Source organism: Cnephaeus nilssonii (assembly GCF_951640355.1).
Source record: "Cnephaeus nilssonii genome assembly, chromosome: 11".
Lineage (NCBI taxonomy): Eukaryota > Metazoa > Chordata > Mammalia > Chiroptera > Vespertilionidae > Cnephaeus > Cnephaeus nilssonii.
In genome coordinates this window covers 2,633,042-2,654,774 of record NC_137082.1, presented here as the reverse complement: position 1 = coordinate 2,654,774, position 21,733 = coordinate 2,633,042, and the positions used below count along the sequence as shown (strand labels likewise).

The 21,733-nt window shown below is 56.9% G+C and overlaps 2 protein-coding genes across 5 annotated transcripts; one reads left to right on the top strand and one right to left on the bottom strand.

Moving 5' to 3' along the window:
- Positions 1-3,816: 3,816 nt before the first annotated feature.
- On the top strand, positions 3,817-14,288 carry LSM14B (LSM family member 14B). Of its 4 annotated transcripts, XM_079785167.1 has the most exons (10): positions 3,818-4,137; positions 6,010-6,173; positions 7,042-7,171; positions 7,914-8,030; positions 9,866-10,036; positions 10,251-10,328; positions 10,535-10,696; positions 10,962-11,112; positions 12,602-12,786; positions 13,248-14,288. In XM_079785167.1, the coding sequence occupies exons 1-9, from the start codon at positions 4,011-4,013 to the stop codon at positions 12,771-12,773; spliced, it is 1,272 nt and encodes a 423-aa protein (XP_079641293.1). In that variant the 5' UTR covers positions 3,818-4,010; the 3' UTR covers positions 12,774-12,786; positions 13,248-14,288. The 4 variants fall into 4 exon arrangements, with proteins under 4 accessions (XP_079641295.1, XP_079641296.1, XP_079641293.1 ...); XM_079785169.1 differs by lacking the exon at positions 7,914-8,030 and having other exon boundaries at positions 3,817-4,137; XM_079785168.1 differs by lacking the exon at positions 10,251-10,328 and having other exon boundaries at positions 3,819-4,137.
- Positions 14,289-16,207: 1,919 nt separating this feature from the next.
- PSMA7 (proteasome 20S subunit alpha 7) lies at positions 16,208-21,714 on the bottom strand. Its single transcript, XM_079784110.1, has 7 exons — positions 21,510-21,714; positions 19,384-19,510; positions 18,625-18,749; positions 17,904-18,026; positions 17,430-17,549; positions 16,791-16,853; positions 16,208-16,423 (listed from the first exon to the last, which is right to left on the bottom strand). Exons 1-7 carry the CDS (start codon positions 21,603-21,605, stop codon positions 16,331-16,333), a joined length of 747 nt encoding a protein of 248 aa, XP_079640236.1. The 5' UTR covers positions 21,606-21,714; the 3' UTR covers positions 16,208-16,330.
- Positions 21,715-21,733: the final 19 nt, after the last annotated feature.

Here is a 21,733-nt window from a genome sequence, read left to right as displayed (position 1 = left end):
CCTTCCTGTCTTTACCCAGGACCACAGCTTGGGCTAGGGCCTGAACCAGCTCTCTGGGCTTCCCAGCTCCTTTCCCTGCCTCATGATCTTCTAGTGACACCTTCAAAGCCAGCTCTGACCTCCCCGCCCAGCCCACTGCAACCCCTCAGCTCCCTCCCACTCCTTGGCTCCAGCTCCCAGGGTGATGAACATCTGCTCCTCCCAGTGCAGGTCCTGAAGGAGAGGAGGGGACAGGCCAGGTCCTGTCTCACTGGCTCAGCCCTACATTCAGACCACTGCCTTGATTTCTGCTTATCTGTGGGCCACCTACTATTATTATTTTAAATAGTTTTATTGATTTTTAGAGAGCGAGGAAGGGAGAGGGAGAAACATTGATGTGAGAGTGGAACATGGATAGGCTGGCTGCCTCCTGCACACCACCTACTGGGAGTTGAGCCCACAACTGGGGCATGTGCCCTGACCGGAATCGAACCAGCAAGCTTTGGTGCACAGGACAATGCCCAACCCACTGAGCCACACTGGCCAGGGCTGGACCACCTATTATTAACATTTCTTTATTTTTTTTTTCAAATTTTCTTTCTTTTTTAATTTAATTTTTTTATTGAGGTATTATATGTGTACATATCTTACCATTGCCCCCCCCCACCCCACACCCATACATGCCCTCACCCCCCCAGAGTTTTGTGTCCATTGGTTATGCTTATATGCATTTAACATTTCTTTAAATCAATTCACCTGTTCTGTTTTGCTCCTACTAAGCAATACCTTTGAAAACCATGGTCATGTGGTCATTCTTCCTGAAGTTGTATGTTAAGTCACCTGCGGCAGGATATTGGCTGTGTGACTCTAGCTAGACTGGTGATGACACCCAGAGCAGTCACACCTGCTTTTTTCCCTCCCCTTTTAATCCTCATCCAAGGAGTGATGATTTCCATTGACTTCCAGAGACAATGGAAGGAAAGAGGAGGGAGGGAGAGACATCGATGTGAGCGAGACACATTCAACGGTTGCCTCCCGCATGCAAATCTGCAACCCAGGCACATGCCCTTGACTGGGAATCCAACCTGCTACTCTCTACTGAGCCACACAGGCCACGGCACACCTGCTTTCATTAGGGACTGCTTCTCCTCCTACATACAGTAGGCACTTAATAGGTGGCTCAAAGTCGCAGTGGAAATCTCGCCAGCTGTCTCTGTGGTCCTCTGCTTACCAGGTCTCTGATGTGTGGGCCCCTTGGCCTCTCTCAAAACCCTTTATGGGCACTGTATTCTGGGATCCTCCCATCCACCAGTGAGACAGGCAGGTGAGCTATACTCTCCATTTGGTAAATGGAAAAACTGAGGCAGGGAGCCTGACCTGACCAGGGCTTTTCGGCTTCTCACCTCATCTCTCTACACCCCTTTACTCAGGACTGGGTGGGCACCATGAAGAGCTATTTAAGGTGAAGGTGTTTGGTAGGTGTGTCCCGCCTGGAACACAGGCCACATCAATTGGCTCCTGGGTCAAGTTTAGGTCCCAGCCCAACTGCTCCCCTTCTGAGACCTTTGGCAAGCGCCCTGCCCTGCACTCTGGGCAGGACACCACAGGGTGAATGGCACGACCAGTGTTCCGGGGCCTGTGTGTATGTCTATTTTAAGCCTCTGCCCTGCCTAGGTTATTTGCTCTGTGGCTAATGTCCTCAGGAAGCCACCTGGCTGCACCCACACCCAGGAGCCTTGTGAGCTCCCAGTCTCCAGGAATTGCACCCCACCCTGGTTCTGGGGCTCTGGATCAACTCCCTTTTCCAAGATAGAATCAGCTCCTATTAGTGAAGAATGCAGCCTACCCCCAACACACACAGAGGCTTTGGCTCAGACACCAGAGGTGTGAAGCATAGCATCCTTGACCTTGGGCAAATCATGTTCTGGACCTGAAAGTGGGGGTAAGGAGGATGTGAGATGCTCCGGAGAACTGGGGCAGCACCTACTCCAGACAGGCGCACCCGTGGGGAAGGTTGTGCTGTGCTGAGGGAGAGTCCCATGTCATTGATCTCTCTCACTGGGGCTGGGGGAACTCTGTGGCTAGGCTGCCCTCATTCTTACCAGTGAGTTTTCAGGAGCCAAGAAGCAATTGTGGAACATACAGGTACATTTTGGCAGATAAATTTTGAAGACGTTTCCCTTTTCTCAAACTCATTACTGTTCTCTTACTAGACATTGCTGGGTGCAGGAGAGAGCAGGGTTTACAAAGGGCAGGAGCCTGCCCCCTCGACTATCCTGGAAAAGGGGTCAGTACGCCTACCTTGCTTAGCAGGTAAGTTCTCTGCCGCCGCTCGCCCTAGTACTTACAGAAATACATTCACCTCTTAAGCAAGAACCTACTTAAATACTATGTATAAGCGAAATAACTGTTTCACAAAGCAATACTCTAATGTTTTCTTAGTCTGTTTTATTTGTATAAAATACTGGTCACTACCCATACGTTTTTTTCCAGGACCCCAAAGTGGTCCCTGATCTGATGTGCAGTCAAGAGAGAGAGAGAGAGAGAGAGAGAGAGAGAGAGAGGGAGGGAGGCAGACAAAAAGTGAGCGCACATGCCCTAACCGGCTTGGCTCAGTGGATAGAGCGTCTGCCTGCAGACTGAAGGGTCCCAGGTTCCATTCCGGCCAGGGGCATGTACCTTGGTTGCGGACACGTCCCCAGTAGGGCGTGTGCAGGAGGCAGCTGATCGATGTTTCTCTCTCATCGATGTTTCTAACTCTCTATCCCTCTCCCTTCCTCTCTGTAAAAATCAATAAAATATATTTTTTTAAAAAGTGAGTGCACAGTTACTAATGGAGCTGAGCGCTGGACGGGGAAGGTGAATCCAAACCGACTGAGGGCCGCCAGATCCTCCACATCAGAGCCGGGGATCCGGCCAGGCCTGGGCAGCCGGGCAAGGCGGCAGGCAGGCCCGGTCAGGCGGGTTTTGAGGCCCTGGTGGCGGGTGGTATTTACTTTAAGGCACCGGGAACGCCACCCCAGGTTTGGGAGAGGAGCAGGGTTCAATGAGAAGATGCGTTCAGCTCGTTATATCAGCGACTGACGCGCCGAAAGTGCTATTTACCGCAGCTACCACTGCACCCCATGCCCCGAGAGCGACCCCGGTCCCTGCCTTCAGGATAGGGACCTTCTCCCGTCGTCGCCCCCCCCCCTCCCCGCCCCAGAACAGGGGCCCCAGCCTTCGTCCCGCGGGACAGGGACCACCCCTACCCCGGCTTCACCCCCGCCCCCAGGACAGGGACCACCCCTACCCCGGCTTCACCCCCGCCCCCAGGACAGGGGCCCCGGCGTCACCCCACCGCGCAGGGACTACCCACCTCCACCCCGGCTTCACCCGCCTAGGACGGGGGCCCCGGCGTCACCCCGCCGCGCAGACTACCCACCTCCACCCCGGCTTCACCCGCCTAGGACGGGGGCCCCGGCGTCACCCCGCCGCGCAGAGACTACCCACCTCCACCCCGGCTTCACCCGCCTAGGACGGGGGCCCCGGCGTCACGCTGCCGCGCACCCCAGCCCGCAACCCCGCCCCGCGCACGCGCGTTCCGCACCCCCAGTCCCACCCCTCCTCCAGACCCTCCCGCCGCGTCTCGCGCTGCGGCCCCCACTCCGCCCCCGCGCGGGGCCCGCCGGGAGCCGACCGAGAAGGGCGGGGAGAGGGAGAAAACCAGCTGGAACTGGCGCGGCCGACTGCGCAGGCGAGGAGCGAGGGCCCGCCCCCAGGCAGGCGGCGCGGCCATATTTAAAGGGAGGCCAGCGCGCTGAGCCAATGGGCGGCGAGCGTGCGGGCGGGGCGTGGCGAGGCCCCGGATGTGGCTGCTGCGGCCCCTCCTCCCCCGCGCTCCCCTCGGAGACCCCGGTCGCGCGCGACTGCTCGCTAGCTTGTCCCCACACGGGCCCCTCGGTCGGCGGTGAGGAGGCACGGAGGCAGAGCGGACGACGAGGCGACCGCGCGGAGGCGAGCGGGCCAGGCCCGGCCGGGCGGCCGTCGCCATGAGTGGTTCGTCGGGCACCCCGTACCTGGGCAGCAAGATCAGCCTCATCTCCAAGGCGCAGATCCGTTACGAGGGCATCCTCTACACCATAGACACGGACAACTCCACCGTGGCGCTCGCCAAAGGTAGCGGCCCGCGGGCGCCCCAACCGCCCGACCCCGCCCGCCAACAGCCCGGCCCCACCCCCACCCCCGGGGTCCCCGCAGGATCCCGGCCGCATCACCTCTCTGGGCCTTCACGCCTCTGAACCCTTCCCCCCGCAGGCCGTCTCCCTTGCAGGCCCCCACCCTCGGCCATCTTCTCCCCGGCCGCCCTTCCCCCCCCCCGGCTACCCCTCCCCCTCGCGCCCGCAGGGCACACCCCCTGCCCATCCCCTCCCCCGCAGGCCCTCACCCTCCTGGCACCCCCCTCCCTTCGCCCCTTTTCGTTCCGCCCCCCGCCCCCGGGTGTTGTTTCCCTCCCCCGGGCCTCCACTCGGAGCCCAGGGCTCGGCCGGCACAAAGGTCTCCCCCGCCCCGGCGTTATTGTGTGCCGCCGGCCCGCCCAGCCTGTTGGAGTGGGGCGGTGGGGCGGGTCCCGCTCCCGCGGTGCCGCCCCCTCCTCCACGCCGCCCTCCTCTGCAGGTGGGGGTCGTAGCTGGGCTGCTTTTTCCCCACCTGACTGAGGGGCAGCTGGCGCCGACCACCCGGTCCCGGTGGGGGTGGGGCGAGGGCCGGAGGCCCCTCCCTCGGCCCCGGCCTCCCCAGAAGGGGAGAAAACCCGGCTCCTGCAAGCCCTTCTGGAAAGTATTAAGCAGCCGTGGCCTTGAGCCTGAACAAATACCGCGTCTTATCGGAACCTCACGTCAGCACAGGAGCCTTGGCAGCTAGGTGCCCCCTTTTAAAGTGCTTGCTGACCCTACCCCAGACATTGTCTGTGGGTTTACCCTTTAGTGACAGATCGCTCCCTGTAAGCACTGGGAACCACACTGAGCCTTCTGGGACGCTTCGTGGAAGGAAGGTGGTTGGATTGTGGCTCTTTTCTGAGCTTGCTGAGGCAGGAGGTGGCCTCAAAGTTTCTTTGTCTACATCCTCCGAGAAAGATGGCGAGTGTCCTTTCTATGCCTCTTCCAGAGAAGTGCCGAGTGCAGCCAGGTCTACAGAATCCCTGTTGGTTTGGACCTGGGTAGGCCAGAGATACCACCAGAGGCCTTGAAGCGGGCAGAGCTCCCTCCGATGTCAGAGGGAGCCCAGGCCTCAGGGCTCACTCCTTGTAAAGCCTAGTGCTCCAGTCCTGGCGCAGACTGCGCTGCTCAGGAAGATAGTTCAGGGTCAGGAGGTATGCGCTCCCTGTACTCTCTCCCTTGTACTCCGGGCACTTTGCTACATTTACATGACGTTCCAGTTGGAGAAACAGACCAAAGCAGCCCCTGGTCCGCAGCAGGAGTTGTGTGTGCTCAGGTTAGATAGAGGGCGCCCAGAGATCTAAGGAGACCTGGTTGGGCTCCAGCCCATTGGGGTAGAGAAGTCCCTCCATAGACACAGGAGCTGGTGGGGTGAGTCAAGTTCTGGATCCCCTCTGTAAAGGCTCCGCCCAGGCTGGTGTGGGTAGGAGGGCGGAAACGATACTGTCCATGTATTCACTTCTCTCCCAGAAAAGGGGGGACTGCCCAGGGCTAATGTGTCCGCAGGTTCCTATAAAAAAGCAGCTGTTGGGCTTTGAATCTGTCAAGTGAGGTGTGAGGGGGTTCTGCAAAGCACCTTGTTCTCCTGTGAGCATATTGAGCTTCGTGAGGCTGCCAGGCCCGGGAGTCGTTCCTTGTGATTTTTGTGACCTAGAACTTTTTGGAGCTTTGCCAACTGGGGTCTTACCCATTGACAATTGGAGGGGGGAGTAGTTGAAGTGTGGAAACCGGTGCTGGGCTATGGGTGGCACCCGAGGAAGGGGCTGTAGCCTTAAAGGGTTGGTTGAATGTACTTGGCTAGGACAACTAACGTGTTTTCTCCTCTGCTCCTAAGTGAGGTCCTTCGGTACTGAAGACCGGCCCACAGACAGGCCTGCCCCTCCCAGAGAGGAAATTTATGAGTACATCATTTTCCGGGGAAGCGACATCAAAGACATCACAGTGTGTGAGCCTCCGAAAGCTCAGCACTCTCTCCCTCAGGACCCTGCCATCGTCCAAGTGAGTGCGGGCTCTGTGCCTGTGGGACACAGTCTCTGAGGGGCGCTGGAGGCCAAGTGGAACTTGGTGTCGACTGTTTGGCCAGAGCGCTCAACTCGAGGAATGGCCTTTTAATGAAGAGTTGTTTAGTTTTTGTCCAGGCTGTTGGTGTTGCTGTGGAAAGCCTTAATTTAACTCCTGCAGCATCAGTATTGTGTGTGGAGTGAGACAATGCTGTGTGTGTGTGTGTGTTTCAGTGTGTCAGTCAGTGTCAGGGGGGCGGGTGAGTGCGCCCAAGGAATCGGTGGTCAGTCTAAATCCCCAGCGGTATGGTATGCATGGCATAAGATGCTAGCTGGGACAGCAGGACTTGTTCTGTTAACTCTGCCCAGATGTTAAATTGCAGTGCTGTGTTATGGTGTGTTTTGCCCAGGTTTACCAGGGAGCCCAGGTTAATGTTTTCTCCTGACTTGTAAATTAAGTATTCACCAGCTCCTTTGGAGCACCAACTGCAGGGAGAAACCCCTAAGTGGGCCTGAGAGAATGGGGACTCTTGGCCTCCTTCCCATTGGGGGCAGGGCCAAGCCAAGGATGGTGTGTCTTCTCTCTTGCAGAGCCTAGACTACCTGATGCAGGCAGTGGGGAGCCATTAGAGGGCTTAATTGAGTTAGGAGAAATTTGAGTGAGAATTACCTGGGTAGGTGGGGCTGGGGATAAAATGTGGAGAAGGCAGCTGTAAGCTCCCTTAGACCATCCTGGGAGCTTACCCCCCTTAGGGTCACCCAAGCTTCCAGGAAGCGGGCTGGCAGACTGGGGTGTCTGTCCCTGTCTGAACAGGCCGGGTGACGGGGGCCTGGTGCTGCTCTCACTTGTGTGTCCCCTTGCTCAGTCTTCCCTGGGCTCGGGCTCCTCCTTCCAGCCGCACGTGCCTTACAGCCCCTTCAGAGGGATGCCGCCCTACAGCCAGCTGGCCGCCAGCTCCCTGCTCAGTCAGCAGTATGCAGCTTCCTTGGGTCTAGGTGAGTAACCTTTCTTTCTGCTAACCTGCCATGCTGTGGCCTCCAGGAAGCAGGCTTCAGCTCCTGATGGGGACACTGTGCCCTTCGAGTGCTAGGACGTTCAGTGACTACTCACTGAGAGTAGGAGAGGCAGCAGTCTGGGTCCTGGAACAGGTGAACCAAATCCATGTTCATTTGGTGTCAGCCCAGGTCTGGGGGAGGCCGTGGTACATTGCTTCAAAGACCTGATAACTTCCAGGTGTAATCACAGTGCGTCTGACTCCTTGCACATTTGTAAGCCTGCAAATGTGAAACTTAAATACAGCACTGCCAGGTTACTTCGTCTTCATCCTCCTGTCGAAGCCTCGCTCAGAAATTGTTTTCCCCAGTTGAATAACCCTGGAATAAGACTATCCTAACACGTAGTGAGGATCTGCCTGGGCCTGGCCGAAGCTCTTCTGAGCAGTCAGGCCATTGGGTTGGCAGCCTCACCCACCTCGCTCCTGCTCTAACGATAGGGTGTGATCAGGCTCTCAACGGTTGTGTGGGTCCCTTGCTTCTGAGTCCTGTTGTCTTGGCTGCTGCTCCTAGTGTGGCAGTGCCCTCTCGGCCCAGCTGCTTGTGTTTCTAGAACAGGTTTGTGTGAGCAAAGTGTCCTAGGAGAGATGCTTGGCTCTTTCCAAGCCTGCTAAATGCAAGACAAGTGTCTCATTACTTATCTGTGCCCTTTCTTTTTGCTCTTCTCTCCTTTCTCTTCTTTTAGAGAAGCTGGTAAGCCCTCCAGCCTCAGCCGCAGCCTCCAGCCCTAGCTCCTCTCCATCTCCACAGCCCGTGTCAGAGCCTGACATGTCCTCAGAGCCACACCAGCTCACTTCCAAGGGTAACGGCAGTTTGAGAGAACTGCACGCTGTCTTTCCATCCTGAGAGCAGGGGGGTAAACCATAGATAGCCCAGAGGGACAGTGGCTGTGACAGGATTGGCTGAGCCTGTGGATCAGTTAAACTGCGTTTCTGGTTCAGCACATGGTCCTGACTTACAAACTCTGGTTTTAAAGAAGGGCTAGAAAGAACCAGGGAGCCCTTCGCTTGCTGTGCTGTCACTGCCATGTGTGGGCACTGCCCTCTGCTCAGAGGGCTGTTCCCCTGGCTTTCGGCCGGTCCTCCGTGGTCTGGATTGCCGGGAAAGACTGCAGGGGAGCCTGCTGAGCAGCTGCATGCAGCTCTGGGACCTGGGAAACACTCCTCACTCATCAAAATTGGGCCTCACATGGCTGAGTATGATGAAGCCACTTTAAAGTTGGGTGACCAACCCGAGCTCTTGACAGGTGACCAGTGTGGGCTGATGACTGGCCTGTTAATGCTGGTGGTGGTGGTGGTGGGGGGTGGGGGGGTCTGGCCTTGCCTGGCATTGGTTCTTTGCGTTTTGCTGGGGGTCTGGAGTTGACATGCATGACTGGAGGCAGAGCTCTACCCACACCGTGCAGAGACTCACTCGGTCCAAGATAGTGCCTGTCAGCCTGTGTTTTGCATGTGCCCTGCACGGGCGCCAGTGCACTTGTGGTACCAAGGAGTGATGCTTTCTCCCTCCTTAAATGTTACGCAGACACTCTGTTCTTAGGACCCTGAAAACTGCGCCTAGGCAAGATGGTTTAACTGCTCCACCGGTGTCAGAGAAAGCAAAGAGGCCCAAGGTTCTTGCCTGTGCGTTAGAGTGTGAGGACTCAGTTGGGCTGTGCGGCTCAGGGAAGGCTGTGCTGGGGAGGTGACAAGCCAGAGGAAGTGCTCTGGGGCAGTGCCCATTGTAGGGACACTGCAGTTGCCTGTGACAAGGCTGTTCCAGTCAGCCGTAGGAGTACTTTGATTGGGTGACAAGGAATTTGTCACAGTAATTTCTCTGGTTTTTGTCCCATTGGGGAAAAAATTTGTGATCTTCACTTGTCCTGGGCCACCCCTCTCGAACTAAGGACCCCGAGGTTAGGGCTGGTCTTTTCTGTCTCAGACCTTGGTGCACTTCCACCCACAGACCCAGGACCGGGTGAGAGGGGAGTGGACAGCTGATGAGTAAGGCACATCCCTCTGTCCTCTTTCTTTGGAGGACCCTCTTGTGAGGCTCGGTCTGAGCATGTGTCCTGTGCTCAGGGCTGGGAGTGCAGCTCCACTGCCCAGGGCAGCCTGGAAGCCGTCGTTCTTCAGGACAAGCCTGGACCCTCGAGAGCACCGCAGGCCGCACTCCTCTGTAGTCAGCGCTGCTCGTCTTTTCCGCTTTGTTACGCCTTATGCAAAAACAACAGTATCCTAAGACCTTAACTCCAATGGCTGGCCACTGCATTTTCTGGACAGTCCCAGACTGGGATGGTTCTTGCTCAGTGTGGAACAAACCCTCATACGGCATCTCGGGACCACAAAGCCCCCTTGGGGGCAGAGCTTGTGTGGTTTTTTGAAAGCCATTTCTAAACCACCTGGGAGGTGCTCCTTGTGGCCAGGTGTTTTCCCTCGTGGGGTTTCCTCACAGAGCCTGGGGCTCAGCTTCCAGGCTGAGCTGGCCTTGCTGCTGGGGCTAGCCGCAGAGGTGCGGCCTGCTGAAGGGGCTTGGACTGGGTCGGGTAGACCCCTTCTGGGTGGTTGCCTCTCCTCCTGCTTGAACAGAAGTGTCTGCGGGGACCGGGGAGCTTTCTCCTTTTCTCTGTTGTCAATCTGCCTTCTCTCCCCAACTCAGGAGCTGGTTTTCCATCCATCCCAGTTGGCAAGAGTCCCATGGTGGAGCAGGCTGTCCAGACTGGTTCTCTTGATAACCTGAACGCCAAAAAGCTGTTACCTGGCAGCAAGGGCACAGTGGGGGTGCAGCTCAACGGGCGCCCAGCCCCACCAAGCGGCAAGAGTGCCAGCGGTACTGAAACACTCGCTCCCTGGGGTGTGCTCCCTCTTCTCACCGTGCACACTGCTGCCTGGGGGCTCTGTAAAAGGAATTGCACCCCTCCTAAACACCACGTGCATTTGCAGGGCAGGCCCCTGCCGCATGTCCCCTGGGGTGGTGCCACCTGCTTCCGTCCCAGCTTCTGCTCTGGCAGGCGCTTGCCTTACTATCCCCTTTTGCGCCTTAGATGTAGTTCAGCCAGCCGCTGTGCAAACGCCAGGGCAGGTGAACGACGAGAACAGGAGGCCCCAGAGGAGGAGATCAGGTAACAGCTGCTGCCACGTTTTGGCGTGCTCTCTGCCCCCACCCCTAACCCCCCCGCCTGCTTCTCTGGGCACGGTTTCAGGGGTGCCAGGGCTCGGTGGTGGCTTCAGTGTGCTCTCTTCTCTTTTCCTCTCTTTGTCATCTATCTCGCACTCAGTAATATCATGTTGGTGGCTCATCAGCCATGACTGTTGTTTCTCCTCACAGGGAACAGACGAACAAGGAATCGCTCTAGAGGGCAGAGCCGCCCAACCAACGTCAAGGAGAACACAATCAAGTTTGAGGGGGACTTTGACTTTGAGAGTGCAAACGCCCAGTTCAACCGCGAGGAGCTGGACAAGGAGTTCAAGAAGAAACTGAACTTCAAAGGTCTGAGTCCTTTGGAAATTGCCCTTGTTCTCCATGGAGTATCCACAGAGTGGGTCAGACAGCTGGAGCCGTGAGATGGGGGGCGGGGGCGGGGGTGATGGGGGCCAGTGTGGGAGCTATGCCCTGTAGGGTGGATGGCATGGGCTGGAGGGAGAAGCCACTTAGCACAGAGCACTCATTTGGCTGCTGAGTGACAGCGGGCCTGCCGAGACAGAGGTGCTTTTCCCGCCTCCAGCAACTCAGTGGGCTCCACTTCTCTGTGCAGATGACAAAGCTGAGAAGGGGGAAGAGAAGGACCCAGCAGTGGTGACCCAGAGTGACGAGGCTCCTGCTGAGGAGGACCACCTGGGGCCCAACTGCTACTATGACAAGTCCAAATCCTTCTTTGACAACATTTCCTCTGAACTCAAGACCAGGTCGGAGGGCGGGGGTGAGAGGGGTGGGGGTCCGGGTGAGCTGGTGGGGAAACACACTCTGCCTCAGTTTCCAGGACTGGGACGCACTCTCTTGGTGACCACTCAGCTCTCAGGTTCGGGCCCTACTCACATGTCTGCCACAGTGGACGCATCTGTCCCCGTGGTGGCAGCATGGGAGGCCCTGGCAGTCACAGGCACTGAGGGGTCTGCCCGAGCCCTCAGTGCCTCTCACTTCCCTCCTGGCTTCTCTGCCCTGCCCACTGAGGCTGGGCTGGCCCCACTCCCTAGCTGAGTGACTATGGACTTACTTCCTGATTCCCAGCTGACCCTGGAGGCCTGAGGTTCTTGCTACCTGAGTCAACTTGCCTGAGTGTTAGGAGTGTTCTGTTCCGGGTGCTCTTTCACCTGACGCTTGAGGCTGGGACCCCTTGTGTGATTTGTTTTCAGCACCTGACGGCTGGTTACTTAGGTGTTGCCCCGTGAACAAGCTAGACCAGGAGAGAAATCTGCTGAGCCAGGCATGCTGCAGAAACTCCGATCCATCCACTGGCAAGCAGAGTGTCGGGCACACTGCTGAGCATGGAGGGTGCAGCAGAAAGCAAGCTGGGGCTCCTCACTGCCCTGCGCAGGGAAAGTGGATGAGGAGGGGCAAGATACACACACATAAGATTAAAATGCATTGAGGAGAACCGGGCGGTGACTCGAAATGGGCTGAGGAGTGCTGTCGGCCAAGAGAGCAGGTTTTCAAGCCTGTTCCAGTGGGCAGGGCAGGCAGCTGTCAGAGGTTGGGAGCCCAGGATTGAAGCCACCTGACCTTTTACCACGTGAGTCTTCGGTGAGAGTGGCTGCAGGTGGCCGCTTCCCAATAGTTCAGGTGTCTCAACTGGGGCTGGTGATGGAGAGAGGCTTGGCTTCTGAACTGCTTTGAAGGTGGAGCTAGTCGTTTGCTGGCAGGATGTGAGGAGAGCCGGTTGGCCTCAGTGGCAGCTGGGACACAGCTGCTGTTTCTTTAAATGAGGAGGATTGTTAACAGTTGCGGATCTTCACTAGAGATGCTTGGGGAACACAGGGTTCTGGAGCCGTGCTGTGCTGGTTCCCAGCACCCATAAAGTACAAGCACATTCCCGGGGACCCTGCCTATTTAGCCCAGCCCCTCCTCATCTGGTAGAAGCCTGTTTGGAGGGCCCATGGTCTGCTCCAGTTCTTGGAGAGAGTGCAGGCCTGAGCCCAGCAGCAGGAAGGCTTCCATTGGAGTGCAGTAGTACCATGGGCTTGTCTGGGGGACAGAGGCGTGAGCCCTGTGCCCAGCAGCCTAGTTCCGTGAGGAACAGGCCTGGAGCACCTGCATTGTTGGGGATCCAACTGCGGGGGACTAGCTGGGTCACCCCTCCAATGGCTCCAGGAACACAGTGACTGTCCTTCCTCGCAGGCTCAGAAAGCTGGGATGGCTGCCCCTGCAGTCAGTTTTCACAGTCCTTGTCTGGTTCAGTTCCAGGCGGACCACGTGGGCTGAGGAGAGGAAGCTCAACACGGAGACCTTCGGGGTGTCGGGAAGGTTTCTTCGTGGCCGTGGATTCCGAGGTGGACTGCGAGGGGGCAGGGGCAGTGGCACCACCCGGCGCAACCCGACTTCCCACAGAGCCGGGACAGGCCGGGTGTGAAGAGCAGCCGGAGGTGCGTGGGGGACCTGCGGGTCCTCTAAGGGGAGGGCATGGGGACACGGTACCCCCGCAGGGGGCCTCTTCAGGAAGCGTGCAGAGCCGGGGGCCGCCCTCCAAACCTCCAGGGGGCTCTTGGGGGCCCCGGGCCCAGCGTGGTCAAAGTGGGTTCCTGTGCAGGAAGGCTGGGTGCTTGTTCCTCGGGGGGGGGGGGGGGGGGTCAGCCAGGAGAGCTTGTGACAAGCCAGGGTCTCTGCAGCCTGGCCCTGGCTTTTTCACGAGGTCCCGGGTGACGTGTGCCCCTAGGGTCTGGGTGGTAAGTGGGTCATGGTGAATGGGACCCGGAGCTGCCTGCTGCGGCATGCATACAGCAAGAATTTTCCTGGTGGGCTGTGATGGGGGAGTCTGGGAATCCCTGGCCTGCCATGGGGGGACGCCTGCTGAGCGCACTCACATGATGTCATGTTCCCCCTGCAGGCTCCTGCAGAGGCAGCGGCAGAAAAGAAGCTGAGTGAGGACGCTGCACTTACTGGACAGACAGACGTTGGGTCACCGTTTATTACTTTTGTTTTGACGTCATTGAACTTGGACATGATCCGAGTTAGAACTGCTCATGTTCGGGGAGTGTTTAGGGTGACCTCTCTTGAGGTCTCTGGGTCTTTCCTCTTCAGTTACGCACAGTCTAACCTAAGGTTTTGGTGTTTTGCAAAAAGTTTTCTAGAGCGAAAGCTTGATCCTCACTTTGAAAAAAAATTTTTTTTTTTACAACTTTGACTTTTAAAGTGGACCGTGTGGCAGCCAGGCACAGCTGTCACCTAGCTGGCCCTCGTGCTGCTGGCCTGGTACCCCCACTGCCACTGGTGGGCCTCAGGAGCAAGGCAGGGCCAGCCCAGGGGGTGTGGGGTCAGGTGGGCCCCAGTAGGGAAAGTGGAGGTCCTGCAGATCATGTGTGAGCAGACAGACCACCTGATGTCCAGGGTGGTGGTGTCAAGGTTGGGACTGGCAGGCTGACACACTTGGAGGCACAGAAGGGGCCTGAACATGAGCTGGGAGCTGTTGCTCAGAGCCTGGCTTCCATAGGAATCAGGGTTGGGGTGGCATACCCATCCTTTCTGTCCTGCCAGTCAGTGTTGGACTCAGGCCACTGTTCGAGTCTCATCCACTTGGAAATGAGCCAATCTTTTTTGCAAGCTCGGCTGATAGAGCTCCGAGTTGTAAATAGTTGTGTTTGTTTTGTAGGTGGGTGGAGGGAGGTGGGATGTAAACTGTTGCATGAGTAAATGGGTCACCTTAGTACAAGCATGCTCCCCCCTGAAGACAGGGCATCTTGGTGAACATAAGCACCTTGGTAACTAAATTCCCTAGACAGCTATAAAGATTTTGGTTCCGTATTAAGTTACTGTAAAAGCTTGGGTTTATTTTTGTAGGACTTAATGGCTAAGAATTAGAATGTAGCAGTGGGGCTGCTCTGTTGGAGTAATGTATATTGTAATTAAAATAAACACGCAAACTTTAAAATTTTCTTCTCTGCTTTGAAAGTAAGTGGTCCTGTTGACTCTGCCTGAATCCCCTCACACCTGACAGGCTGGCCCCAGGCAGGCCTGAGCAGGTCGGCCTTAGGGGACCTCTGATGCTCGTCTCAGCTGGACTGGGCAACATGTCAGGCCCGTTCACCGTGGGCCACCCTTTTGGGATGAGTGGCTCTGCTTTCCTGACACAAAGTAGTTTCTAAAACTCAGTTCACAAATGAACCTGATTCAGAAATGGCTCCTTGGCCCATCCCTTACACAGCTTCTAAGCCGCCAAGCATCCCTGTTCTCTGCTTTCAAACCTGTTCCAGGGCTGGGCCCTGGGCTACAGAGCAGCCGACAGGCCTCGTTTCAGACTTTGAAGCATCCCTCCTCTCTGAGGGGTTTTGGGCGACTTTAGAAGCAACACACTGGTTAGCTGTGTCTCCTCCATACTTGCCTGTGGTCCAGTCAGGCGCAGAGTTGGACTGAGCAGCAGGCCTCTGAGGTCTGGGCCTGGCTGTCACTTACAATTTGACAAGTTTTTGGCAAACTTCCATTTTTGGGGGGCAACTAACATCCTTGACCAATGAAAACAATCCTCCCAGGTGCACATGCTAGATTCAGATAACCAGGGCATGAATTTGAAATTAGTTGGAAACAGTTGGACTAAAGTATTTTCTGTGCTGAGATTCTACATATTGTCAATTCAGTTACCATATGTGACCAACCTTGCTGCTCAAGTCTTGAACTGAAAACCATTGACAGTTGCGTTTTAGATTGAACTAAAGTATCTGGGCCTCTTGATTCCTTTTTAGAAGGTAGATTACATGTGCCCTCAAGGGGAATGTGGAGTAAGAAAGCTACTGATGGAGACAGAAAGGGGGACCCTAGAATCCTAGCAGAGTTGTAAGGGGCAACCAGCCCAGGGACCCAAAGGCCACCTGTCACCAAGACCAGCGGCCTCCTGCAGAGTGGCAGGCCAATGGGCTTGTTAGGGTTTTCTGTAGGGACATTAAGACTATGACTTACACTGCTGCTGGCCTAGAGGCTAGGACGACGGGTTTTCTGGCTAAAAAGTGAGCGAGGCACTGGTTGGGTGACTCAGTCGGTTGGAGCTTCATCTTGTACACTCAAGGGCTATGGGTTTGATTCCTGGTCAGGGTGCATGTAGGAGACAACCGGTCCATGTTTCTGAACAGTACCCGCCCCCTTCCTCTCAAAATCAGTAAACGTCCTCAGTGAGGATAAAAAGATTAGAAATCGAGAGGGTGGGTAACAGTAAGCACCAGAAGTCTTAGTGGAGAAAATGTGAGAAGTGTTGACCTAGTAAAACCATAAACACAGGCTAGTTCTGAACACAACTGCTACTATGCAAAATTTTGGGGTAAGCAAACTGGGTGCTGTTTGTGCTCCTGTCCTTGACCTTATGTTAATTAGGAGCTTGAACAAAGGTCAAAGGAACAATCAACCTATTTGGAACGTGAAAAGGAGGGTTAGAAGTGCCAGGTGCCCCTACCTACAGCAGCCTCACACTGTAGCCCTGACACCCCTGGCACTGCGTGCGCTCCGACTCCTTGCAGCCCCCTAGCACAGTCCCCAAGGGACAACCCCCACTCAGTCTGTGGCTGTTGTCTTAGAGCCTGGCAACAAAGACGGGGAGGAAAGCTTTCAGAGACTGACCACGAGGGGTCAACTCCATTTCCTCAAGAAATACTGTAATTCCAGCCCTGGCCGGGTAGCTCGGTTAGATACGCCAAGGTTGCAGGATGCCAGTCAGGGCACATACAAGAATCAAACAATGAACGCATAAATAAGTGGAACAAATTAATGTTTCTCTTTCTTCCACTCAAGTCAATAAAAAAAATTAAAAAAAAAAAAAAAGAGCTACCATAAATCCACCCAAAAGACGCAGGGCCCGTAAAAAGGCAAGGTTAAAAACATGGAGTTTATTGTAGGACACAGACGGGGATGTCAGTGCCTGCACGTTGGTTGGTTCTCACATCACCCATGATTTGCATTTAAAAATTGCTCCCAGCAAGATTTGATTGATCATGATGCTTTCTTTTGTTTCTTCTTTTCATTTTCTTCTTTTTCTTTTTCAATTTCAGCCACGTATTTCTCAATTTCTTCAGGATTTAAAATCTACCAAAAGAGAGAGTTTCTGGTTAGCCCCTCAGCCTCCGAGGTGCCCCAGTGCAGTAAGGCCCCCCACAGGGAGGGGGCTCCTGGACGCCCTACAGCTGCTTCTGCAGGTTGACAAGGCCATGTGGCCTGTGTGGGGATGAGTGAAAAGCAGAAGCCAACCTGCACAGCGGCTGCCGGCTTGTCCGCATGCCAGGAGCACATGTGATCACCATCTGTGACCATGCGGTCAGCCCTGGCGTGCTTGCTTCCCACCCGTTTGTGGGGAGCTTTGCCTGGTGCTAAAGCCACAGCAGCGCGAACCAGCACTGCCCTGCCCGTCCCCAGGAGCGCTCCACTGTGAAAACAGCAAGAGGCACGGGTTTACCTTGAGGGGCTGGTCTCGCCTCATGACAGCCAGTTCGATGTTTTTGCCGCCCGACTGAACCACCTTGGGAGGAGCGGGAGAGAAGAGCATTAGATAGCCACGCCCACCTCAGGACCAAACGGTCACCAACCAGCGGTCTGTGAGGTCCCAGACCGAAAGGTTGGCGACCGCTGCTTTAGAGGATCACCTGTGCACCCAAACACAGCACTGCCACTCGGGACAGGCCGGGCACACTGCAGTCCCAGCACCCACAGCTTCTGCGCTGCCTCCTGCCTCCTGGCAGTCAGACCTTGGCTGGGTCTCTGGTCCCTGCTCCTGCCCAGCAGCTGGGCTCCTGACACCAAGCCCCGGTTCTCTGTACCCCAGCCTAGCCTCCAACTAGCCCCTCTCTGCCTCTGGCTTTCCCCTTTAGCATCTGCAAGATGCTAGACCCCACAACTCCCAGCAGTCCTCCTAATTTCTGCTCTCCCAGTAGCCGGAGCCCCAGGAAGGCTGAGTGTGATTGTGAGCTGTGCCCACTGTGCCAGTCATATGCAGGAGCTGGTTGAGCAGAGCAAACCCTTGTAACCTGCCACCCAGGGAACACCTTCATGGCATGGGTGTCCTCACCGGCTTGCCCAGATGCAAAGGCACACTTACTTCCAGGAGGGCCTTGATCACCAGCTTGATGGTCAGATCGTCTGTCTCGATGGCTTCGTCAGTATAATTCTTCTCCAGAAACTCACGCACTGACTTGGCACCCCGGCCTATGGCGTTGGCCTGAGGAGTGTTATAGTCACAGGACAATTCAGACCCAAACCAACAACTCGGCCACTATGTGGGCCGGCCAGCCGCCACCCTGCTCGTCCTGTGTGCTGTGCTTGAGAGCAGCCTGGGCTCCCGGCCCTGCCCCGATTCTCACCAATAGTAGATACCATTTCGTTGCTGACAGACTCGTGGCCATTTCACTTTAAGCCATGAGTCCTTACAGCTCACTGCCCTTTCCCCCCAAACAGTGCTGTTCAACAGGCTGTGTGCACACACGCACCTGAGGGAGGCACAGCCCCCCAGTGGCCTCCCAAGCCCCTTTACTGTGGTAACACAGCCTGCAACCCCTCTCTGCCAGGGACTCACCTTCCAGGCATGGTATGTGCCCGACGGGTCAGTCTGGTAGAGTCTGGGGGTGCCATCAAAGTCGAAACCCACAATAAGGGCTGAGATGCCGAACGGCCTGCGCCCATTGCTCTGTGTGTAGCGCTGACAGGAAACGGAACACGTCACTGTGCCATCTCAGCACAAGCCCGCCCACGCCCACAGGCAGTCTCCACTGCACTTAGTGAAGGATGAGGACAGCCCCAGGTCCCCTCCTCAGGTTACTTCTAAGGATGAGCAAGAATAGCAACCGCTCCCTCTCTTCTTTTCTGCATTCTCACCCAGCCAGCCAGGCTGGGCCCAGGGCCGCCCCATGGAGCACGGCTGAGGTCACGCGGAGGGTGGGACAGCAGACACACATCCTGGCTGCACAGCTGGTTTGAAAGGTGACCAGCAGTTCACCTTAGGGATGGGGTGGCTTCCAGCCCCTCCCAACTCCTTGGTGACCATCGCTCAGAATGGCAAGATAAAACTATCCCTTCCCTCCAGAAATAGGCGTGTGGACTGCCCCATGCCCATCAACAAGAACGATGCCACCAACATGGGCAATGACAGCAAACACTTGCACAAGCAGGGCTGGGCACCGGACAAGTGCAGGCCTCGACTTCCCTGCAGTGCCGTGTGCCAGCACCCACAGCAGGACACCCTCCAGGACCAAGCAGTGACCACACGTGTGCAGGGCCGAGCCGCAGGTGGGGCCTACCTGCTTCAGGCTGGCGATGTAGCGGGTGATGTACTCCACGGTGACCGGGTCCTCCACCGTCAGCCGGTGGCTCTGGCACTCCACCCGTGCCCTGTTGATGACTATCCTTGCGTCGGCGGTAAGGCCTACAGGACAGCAGAGCATCACCGCGTGGCCATGATCAGAGACACAGATCACATGAGCAGACAGCAAGGGTTCCAAAACCAGTCCTCTAAAGCAGCGGTCGCCAACTGGTGGTCCGCGGGCCGCTGGTGGTCCGTGAGGTCCGAAAGGTAGGCGACCACTGCTCTAAAACTCAGCACGGGGTCCATTGGCAGCACCTACCCCAGACTGGGTGGACCGCTCAGCCTCTGGGCTCACCAAGAGCTGTGTGTGCCAGGCCCCGTGAAGTCAGGCAAGTCACCCTCGTTTAGCACAGGGGAACTGGCATGTTCCCCAAATGGACCCACCAAGGGAGGAGAGCGCTGAGAACACAGCTCCCACCAGCCCCGCTGCACAGGCACAGTAGCTGTAGAAAGCCTGACCTCTCTCTAGACAGTAACTATAATCAGGGACATGCCGATGACAGTGTAGGTGACAGCAAAGCCCTATGTCCTGGGGTAGCTATTCCTGCAGCCTCTGCTCCAGCCACCAGGGGCAGCGAGCCTCCTCACCAAGAAACCACGGCCAACCCTTTAAAGGCCCAAATCCATTGCTTTAAAGGACATGGGTTTACCCAGTTCGTACGTCTCCCAAAGCTCCGCTGGGCCCCAGGCTCACCTGCGAACGCCATGCAGACGTTGTCGTCCAGGGCACAGATCTTCCGCACTGTCCTCTCATCCTGCAGTTTGGCCACCGACTTCTTTTCCACACCAAGGACAACAATGTCTTTTCCTCGAACGCCAACCTTCAAGAAAAACCAACACAGCACTAAGAAAGTGACCTGAGGGTGTGCAGCAGGCATGGAGCTCTGAGCAGGTGTTTAGGGGCCTGGGCCACTGCTGTGGGTGCCACGCCGGCCAACCACGCTACTGATCTGCTGTGGTAGAGCTCCCCCAGCTGTCGTGACTGTGCCCAGTCCTGTAGCTTCAATGACAACACCTGTGGTGTCATCAGTGTGTACGTGTGTCACTCAACCCACTGAATCAGTCATACGAAAGGCCGCACAGCCCGAGACCCTGGGTCCAAGCCAGGTGTTCTGAAAGTCGTGGTTGTGCTTGTGACCTACACTACTACCCACCCTTCCTGTGAATGTGTGCAGGACACCTGTACCTACTATTCCTGGGAGGTTAGCACTGTTTACGCCTGGCACTGAACAGGGGAGAAGGACGCATTAAAACTACTGTGTGTTAATCCCCCACCCCACCCCTGGTCCCTGGCAATGCAGGTGCAAGACAAATGCAGGGCTCCTCAGCCTGGGCGCAGCGGCCCTGGGCTGGCTCACTCTGAGGTGGGGGCTGCCTGTGCGCTGTAAGGTGTTTACCCCTAGATGCCAGAGGCACCCTCTATAGTCTTGGACATCGAACAATGTCTGCACAGGCTACCAAATGCCTCTGGGGGTGCAAAATGACTGGTCTGCCGTGTCAGATTTCAAGGCGCTTTCTTCAGAGCTCCCCAACAGGCAGGCAGGCCCTGAGGTGCTAGGTGGGTTAAGCAAAGCCAGCCTCATCATATGGGGGGGAGGGGGGGGTTAAGGGGGGACAGGGGAGAGGTCAGCAGACTCTCGTTCCAGTGCTCTTTAAGCTGAGTTAGGTCACAAGATGGATTCTGATCTTAATTTCAAAAGATGTTCAAGAAATGGAAACACCAAAATTCACAGAATTGTGCATTCTTTGTTCTGCTTGCTCAAATCTCTGAAATACCAGGTAATAAAAGAAAAACTGACCAATAAGCAAACTGACAAGGACGCCATGAATTTCAAAATGAGAGGTACTGCTCAGGACAGTGGTCAGCGCATTGCCCACCCCCGCCCTCCCGCTCCTTGCCCCGGGGAGAGCCTCCAGCTCAGTGGGAACTACTCAGCTCATACCAAGAACCTCCACTTTTTTCTGGAAGCCCACCTGCACCTGAGGACAACGGTTCTCGCTAGTGGGGAGGTCCCCTAACTGGGACCTATCTGGATGCACTTAAGTCACCTGCTTACTTCACATTCACAGAGCTAGTGAGCAGCCAGCCCAGCCCTGCTCACACGCAGGGGCCTCAGCTCAGCCCACACCCAGCCACACGGGCGAAGGCGGGGGCGGGGCGGCGCGGCGCAAGATGGCCGTCACCTCCCAGGCCCGCTCTGCGCTACCGAGAGGCAAGAGGAAGGCGGCACTTTGAAGCTCATCAATCGTACCCCATTTGCTGGTTTGCAAAGCACCTGACGATCACCAGCTAACACCCCCTCAACGGCCCTTGTTGAAAACCCAGTGTTCGGAGGGCGGTCCCATCAGACTGCCTGTCCTGCCGCTCCCGCCCGGGCACCCACAGTGCACAACGTGCCCTTTCCCTTTCCTTCAGGGAAACCGACGCCTCGGCTCCCGTGACCAACTAACGCCAATCGGACAAAAAGCACTGACAAGGAGGAGCCTGTCGGCGCGGCCACGGCCTGGGCTCAGTGGCAGGACGCACCCGGGCCTCCGGGCCCCATTGGGACGCTCCCTCCAGAGCCCCCTGCTGTCCATTGCCGGGGTCCCGTTCGATTGGCGGCACCCCCCCGCCCCGGCAGAGAGACCAGTCCGGGCCTCGCGGATTCCTAGGTGCACCCAGTCCGGGGGCCTCCCCCGATCCCCCGGCCGAGCCCCTGCCGGCTCACCGCACCTCCCGCGCCCCCGCGCCACGGGCCGCCCCGCTTCCAGCTGCACCCCCGGGACCGCCTGCTTCCGGCCGCCCAGCCCGGTCCGGGCGCAGAGTTCGCCGCTCACCGCGGTCGAGCCCTTCTTCACGGCCTCCTGCGCGTACTCCACTTGGAAAAGGTGGCCGTCGGGCGAGAAGACGGTGATGGCGCGGTCGTAGCTCATGCTGGCGAGCGGCGCGGCCAGGCAGGGAAAAGCGCACACTCACCGCCGCGCGCTCCGCTCGGCCGTGCCGCGCCCGCCCGGCACCACCCACTGCGTCTGGCAGCGTTAGGGAGCGTCGGCGGCGTCCA